The sequence below is a fragment of the Muscardinus avellanarius genome (genome assembly GCF_963383645.1).
Source record: "Muscardinus avellanarius genome assembly, chromosome: 14".
Classification (NCBI taxonomy): domain Eukaryota; kingdom Metazoa; phylum Chordata; class Mammalia; order Rodentia; family Gliridae; genus Muscardinus; species Muscardinus avellanarius.
In genome coordinates, this window is record NC_137800.1 from 15,232,360 (window position 1) to 15,239,561 (window position 7,202).

At 48.6% G+C, this 7,202-nt stretch overlaps 1 protein-coding gene across 2 annotated transcripts in view; it reads left to right on the forward strand.

Moving 5' to 3' along the window:
- Positions 1-5,836, forward strand: part of SLC18A1 (solute carrier family 18 member A1) — a gene marked incomplete at both ends in the record, with an annotated part of 33,148 nt that extends 27,312 nt beyond the window's left edge. For both annotated transcript variants that reach the window (XM_080709743.1, XM_080709744.1), the window contains 5 exons: positions 711-762; positions 3,416-3,479; positions 3,752-3,871; positions 4,084-4,217; positions 5,723-5,836. In XM_080709743.1, the coding sequence (XP_080565869.1) occupies positions 711-762; positions 3,416-3,479; positions 3,752-3,871; positions 4,084-4,217; positions 5,723-5,836 (484 nt within the window). The remainder of the gene's footprint in view (positions 1-710; positions 763-3,415; positions 3,480-3,751; positions 3,872-4,083; positions 4,218-5,722) is intronic.
- Positions 5,837-7,202: the final 1,366 nt, after the last annotated feature.

The window sequence follows — 7,202 nt, forward strand, 5'->3', positions numbered from 1 at the left end:
GACCCACAACCATTTGCTTCCCATTTGAAGAGATGGCATAACTCCAACAGAAAACAGCTATGATAAAAGCAGTAGTTACTTTGGGGCAGTGTTTGTCAAACTGTGTTACATGGAACCTCAGGGAATTCTATAGAGGGGCCCCAGAAGCCGCCGAGGGAATAGGATTGGGACCCATGAGGTATATATATCCACATTTCTGTTCCTCTACTACTATATGGAACTATCGCTTTAATTTTATCTTTGTGATCCAGCACAAAGATTTAAAAATAAGTTGAAAAGTACTGCCATAGGAAATTAGAGAAAAAAATTTGATAATTTTTGTAGGTTTTGAGATGGGTTCTCTAAGACCAAATCAAATAGAAGAGGTAGGAGGTAGCCTGAACTGGCAGACAGCAGCCATTGAGTTCAAGGGCTGCCCCAAGGGTGAGTGCCTTCTGAAGCAGTGGATTCTTCTTCTCAGGGAAGCAAGAACATGTCCCACCTCATTTCCCCTGCCTCTAGAATGGAGAGAAGCATGGAGCCAGGAAGGAGAGGAAGACAAGGGAAAGACAGGGACAGACCTGGGTACAAACTGGTCAAGGAAAGACGTGCTGACCTCCTCCTGTCCTAAGGGGTTGCTGGAACCAGAGAGGGCAGCACTGGCCGGTGTGGTGGGTCTGGGAGGAGAGGTTCTCGCATGAGTACCAATGTTGATGGCCCTTTCCTTCCAGGTGGCTCTGCTCCCTGATTGGGATGGTGGCAGTAGGGACCAGCTTGCTCTGCGTAAGTACAATGAGGCTCAGGTAAGAGAGAAAGAGAGAGGAAGCCAGACCACTTTTTTGCAAAGGGTTCACATGGCAAGGACTTTTAAAACAAACAAGCCGGGCGTGGTGGCACAGGCTAGTAATCCCAGTATTTGGGAGGCTGAAACAGGAGGATCGCAGGTTCACGACCAGCCTCAGCTACTTAGCGAGGCCCTCTGCAACTTAGTGAGACCCTGTTTGTTTGTTTTTTTGTTTGTTTCTTTTTATGTGTGTGTGTGTCTGGGGATGGAACCCAGGGCATTTGACCTCCAAGCTATACCACTTGCCCAATTTTTTACTCTTTATTTTGAAACAGAGTCTTACTAAGTTGTGGGGGGCCTCACTAAGTAGCTGAGGCTGCCCGCGAACCGTGATCCTCCAGTCTCAGCCTCCCAAATGCTGAGATTACAAGTGTATACCACTATGCCTGGCAAGACCCTATTTCAAAATAAAGAATAAAGCCGGGTGTGGCAGTGCACGCTTGTAATCCCCGCGCTTGGGAGGCAGAGACAGGAGGATCGCGCTGGTTTGAAGCCAGCCACGCTGGCTTAAGAGACCCTGTTTCCAAATAAAAATATAAAAATAGGTGTCTGGGAGTGTAGCTTGGAGATTCAAGGGTTTCCAGGAACCCCAGTACCACCACCAAAAAAAAAATAAAGAAAAAAATTGTTTCCAGCTTTAAGGCCCTTTTCAAGCCCTCAACGCCTTCACTTTCTCCTCTCCCCAGTGGGAATCATAAGCACTTGGAGTTTGGGGGAGAACAAGGCTCCAAGCACAGTGCTCAGGCCAGGCTGGAGGTCCTGATGATGAGCATGCGCTCAGAGCTCCAGCTCGGCTTCGCCATTTGCCATTTTGGGAACTTTACGCTCCTCCCACCACTTCTCTCTGCTCAACATCCTCATCTGTGTAGAGAAGAGTCTGATAGCATCTCACAGGGTGATTGAGGTAGCCCATGTAATAACTTTAGCACAGTGTCTGACAGAGTGAGCCTTCAGCGACTCTCAGCCAATACTGTTAATAAATATAAATACCTCTTAGTTGGGCATAGTGGCACACATCTGTAATCCCAGTACCTGGGAGGCTGAGACAAGATGATCACAGGTTCGAGGCTAGCCTCAGCAACTTAGCAAGTCTCTCAGCAACCTAGTGAGACCCTGCTTCAAAACAAAAGCCGGGTGTGGTGGCGCATGCTTGTAATCCCAGCATTTGGGAGTCTGAGACAGGAGAATCGTGGTTTTCAGACAGCCTCAGCTACTTAGTGAGGCCCTTTGCAACTCAGTGAGACCCTGTTTCAAAATATAGAATAAAAACGAGGCTGGGTGTAGTGGCGCACGCTTGTAATCCCAAGTGTACTTGGGAGGCTGAGACAGTAGGATCACAGGTTTGCAGTCAGCCTCAGCAGCTTAGTTAGGCCCCTGCAACTTAGTGAGGCCCTGTTTCAAAATAAAGAATAAAAAGTAGGGCTGGGGGGTAGCTCAGAGGTACAATCTGAAGTTCACTCTCGAATACTACACACACACACACACACACACACACACACACACACACACACAAACACTCTTCGGGAAGCATCACCTATAAAATTGAGATGAGCCACCAAACAGTATGATAAACCTTGGAGGAGATGGCGGATTTTGGTGACGGGTGCCTGGGGAGGGAGGTCAGGAACCTCACAGAGGAGAGGAAGGCTCCAGTGAGTGTCAGGCGGGCAGTGAGAGCGAGCTCTGCAGCTTGCCAAGGTGGCCCTCACACATTCACCTCTGGCTAATTGCCTGTGTCTTCTTGCTCCAGTAGCTATCAAGCTAAGGGTTTATTTATTTTTGTGGTACTGGGGGTGGGACCCAGGGGCTTTCTACCTCGGCTACACTCCCAGACCTATTTTCTATTTTATTTGAAAACAGGGTCTCACTAAGTTGCTGAGAGCCTCACTAAGTAGCTGAGGCTGGCTTCAAACTTGTGCGATCCTCCTGTCTCAGCCTCCCAAGCGCTGGGATTACAAGTGTGCGCCACCACGCCCTGCTCAAGCTAAGGGTTTAAGTGATAACTTTGGAATGATGTCAGTATCACAAAAGAGTGATAACTTCATGCCGTGAATAATGGGGATGGAAATGCTTATTGGGTGGCGAAAAATAGGATGATGAGGAACGGTTCATGATCAGAGAAGGACCACTTTCACGGTATAATGACTTGAATCTGACTTTATATATAATGACTTTAGCTCTGTAATTTTTTTATTATTATTTTCAGTACTGATATTGGAACCCAGGGGCATTCTACCTCCGAGCTACACCCCCAGTCCTATTTTTTGTTCTTTATTTTAAAACAAGGTCTCACTGGGTTGCAAAGGGCCTTGCTAAGTAGCTGAGGCTGTCCTTGAACCACGATCCTCCTGTCTTAGCCTCCCAAATGCTGGGATTACAAGTGTGCGCCATCACGCCTGGCAGCTCTGTAACTTAGATAAGGCATTTAACCCAAATGGCACCAGCCCAGTTTTCATACCTTGTAAATGGAGATAAAGGTTCCTCTTCACAAGGAGGTGGCACAGAGTTAATAAATGGGTTTCATGTGGAGAGCCTTTGCAGCATCCCTGACCCAGCTGGGGTCCTGACAGCTCCTCCTCCTCCTCCCTGTAGGTTCCGCTGGCTCACAGTATTTTGGGTCTCATTGGTCCCAATGCGGGTCTTGGCTTTGCCATAGGTAAGACGTGACCTCAGAGGCAACGAGGGGCCCTTGAATATTGGCTTTGGGTTGGGCCAGCCCTTCCTCCTCCTTTTCTCATTGGAGGAGGTGGGTGGGAGGGGAGAGGGAACAGGAGAGTGGATGGAGGGCTGTAGACAGATGGGCTCACAGTCCCCACCTGGTGTGAGGACAGTGGGCCGAGGACGTGGACCAAATGCAGGAGGCCGGGCAGGCGATGCCACAGCTGTGGGTCCAGTTCACTGACACTGTCCTGCTTGCTCCGGCCACAGGCATGGTGGATTCTTCTCTGATGCCCATCATGGGCCACTTGGTGGACCTGCGCCACACCTCAGTTTATGGGAGCGTCTACGCCATCGCTGATGTGGCTTTTTGTCTGGGCTTCGCTATCGGTATGTTGGCAAGGGGCGAGGGGAGCACCCAGAGCCGGGGGCCCCAATCTCCTCTGTCTGCTGTTGGCCAGTAGAGGTGGCGCTGGCAGGCTGATCATTCTGGGGGTGTGGAGATATTTACCTGGGAACTTCCTCTGGCTCCCCCAATGCCGCTGGCAGAGTGTCTTACAAGTGATGGCGGCTCAGTGAACCCTGAATGTGATCTTTCACAGGGCCATCCACCGGGGGCGCCATCGTGCGGGCCATCGGCTTCCCCTGGCTCATGGTTGTCATTGGGGTCATCAACATCGCCTACGCGCCACTCTGCTACTTCCTGCGGAGTCCCCCAGCCAAGGAGGAGAAGCTTGTGAGGCCCGCGCTGGTGCCAGCAACACACACACTGCTTCGATGGTCTTTTCTGTCGCTGTTCATCTCTTGCTCATCTCCCTCCAGGGATCATCTCTCTGCTGTGCTTGATTTGTTGGGTTTCCTGATCCTTTTTCATTTCCTCCTCCTCCTCTCCCTCCTCCTCTTCTTTCTTTTTCTTCTTCTTTTGTGGTACTAGAGATTGAACCCAGGGGCACTCTACCTCCAAGCTACATCCTCAGCCCTTTTATTTTTTGTTTTGAAACAGGGTCTCGTTAGGTTGCTGAGAGTCTTGATAAGTTGCTGAGGGTGGTCCTGAACCTGCGATCCTCCTGTTTCAGCCTCTTGAGTACTAGAATCACAGGGGTCTGTTACCATGCCTGGCTTTGTCCTTTTTGCCTCCTCCTCTTCCTCCTCCTCCTCCTCCTCCTCTTCCTCCTCCCTTTTTAAGCCTCATATCTTACTTTTAAGAGGCTCTTAAGAAGAAAAATTGGAAGTAAAGAAGGAAAATTGGGAGCAGGGATTGTCCAAATCATCCAGAGGTTATAGTAGTTACTATCAAGGTGTGAATTATGAAGGTATCCCTTCCCTAAGTGGATAGAATTTCACTGGACTCATTCATTCATTCATTCATTCACTCACTAGAATGTGCCCTTGTTCTTATTGGGCCATCTCTTTTAAAATACAGATCCCCCAGGTGAAAGACCCACACCATCTGATTGTAGTCAATGAGGTGCTTTCGTTTTATCGTAGCTTGAGTATCCTAAGGGTTTGTGTGGGTTAGGGATATATTTAGAGGCCACTCAAAGGAACAAAAGTAGACAGGGGAGTCTGACAGAGAGTGAGCCAGTTTCTGCAGGCTTTTTACTAGGTCTGGTGGTGTGTGCCTTTCATCCTGGTACTTGGGAGGCTCACACAAGAGGATAGCAGGTTTGAGACCAGCCTCAGCAACTTAGTGAGACTCTCAGAAGTCTAGAGAGACTCTGTTCCAAAAAATAAAATAAAATAAAATAAAATAAAATAAAATAAGCTGGGCATGGTGGCGCACACACTTGTAATCCCTGCACTTGGGAGGCTGAGGCAGGAGGGTCACGCAGGTTCAAAGCCAGCCTCAGCTGGTTTAAGAGACCTTGTTTCCAAATAAAAAATATAAAATAGGTCTGGGAGTATAGCCTGGAGGTAGAAGGCCCCTGGGTTCCATCCTCAGTACCACCACCAAAAAAAAAAAAAAAAAAAAAAAAGAAGAAGAAGAAAAAGAGCTAGGAGCATACTTCAAATGTACCACACACATACATGCACACACAAAAGCATATCAGATATTTATTCTGACTGGGGACAAACATTGGGAGTCATGGGCTTGAACAGAAAGCAGGAGGAGGAGGACGACTGGCTTCTTGAGTCTTTCCTGCAACACTGGACTTGGAGGAGTTAGCGGGGTGGAGGAGGATGAGGTTGGGGAAAGGGTCCAAGAGGAGCAGTGACTTCTCTTCTTGCCTCTTATTGCAGGCTATTCTGAGTCAGGAGTGCCCCATGGATACCCGGATGTACGCCTCACAGAAGTCCACAAAGGAATTTCCCCTGGGGGAGGACAGCGAGGAGGAGCCCAACAGTGGGGAGTAATGGTAGAAGGGTCCCTGAGCCCTGTCCGGGGGATGCCTGGGGCTTAGATATCAGCAGCCACCTCTTCCTCTGGAGCCAGATTGCACCGGCTGCACTGCTGGATGGGCTCCATGTCCATCTCCTGCCCTTCCTCCTGGCGCCTGCCCCAGTGTCCTCGCCTTGTGACCCACTCTCTCTAGCTTTGATGCGCAGGCAGCCCGTGTGGGAGGACACTGATGCCTCCTCCCAGGCTTCTTTGGAGCTGAATAAACTTGAGTTGTGACCAGTTCTGCAAGGAGTGACTCATTTCTGTAGGCGGCAGGGGCAGTGCACCCCTGAAACCAGAGGGGAGACAGACAGATGGGCAAGTCTCATCTACTCTTTGATTCTCTTTAGTGTGATCCCAACAAATTATTAGCATTGCCTCTGTTACGGTGTGGGAATGTTATGGTTTTGGGGAAACTGTCCCCGAGGACCCCTGTTAGGGTTCCAGACACAGTTTCCCTCAAACCACAACAAACCCCCCCAAAAAAGAAAAACCGCGGGTTCTTATCCTGAGCTAATGGTAAATACACATTAGCCCGGACTCTTGCTGAAGTTTTAAAGAAGTTTATTAAAAAGATAGAAATACAGAAGACAGTCAAAGCCCCATGCCATTCAGAAATGGCACGGGGGGGGGGTGTGATTCAAACGAATTCACCAAAGGGACCACACGTGGACCCGGCTTTTTTATACACATGACCTCCATCTTGTTCATGTAATTCTGACGTGGTCCCCTTATTTCCCTGCCAAGGTGGAGCCCAGGTGTCCTTTCCGCCTAGGTCTCTTTCCACGAAGGTCATGATCAAAGGTCAGGTCAACCCCCTCCTCCTATCCTAGGTAGATTAGCTAATCATGTCGATCTGTCTTTAGACAGAGAAAGTCCTAGCTCCCCTCTTCGTAATTACTTTTAATTAAGTCAAAGTTTAATAGCTGCTTCCTGTCTGAAGCCAAGCCTTTCTCTCTCCCGGTCTGACATTTTGACACAATTATTTCTGAAATATATCTATTAATAATCAGAGCTTTCTCAAATCTTCCTAAGCCATTCCCAATACTGGTACAGTCTCCTCTGTTCCTGGACATATTTATTCCTCCCTGAGATTTTCCTCACCGAGTTGAGAAGGTGGCCTTAACATGGTACTGCTGCAGACCTGGAGAATTTTTTTGCATATTATTATTTTTTCTTTGGTTTTGGGGGTTGAACCCAGGAGTGTTCTATGTCTGAGTTATGCTCCCAGCCCCTATTTAAGTTTTTTATTTTGAAACAGGGTCTTGCTAAGTTGATGCAAGTCTTTCTGTGTTGCTGGTGCTGGTCTTCAACCTGAGATTCTTCCGTCTCATCCTCTCA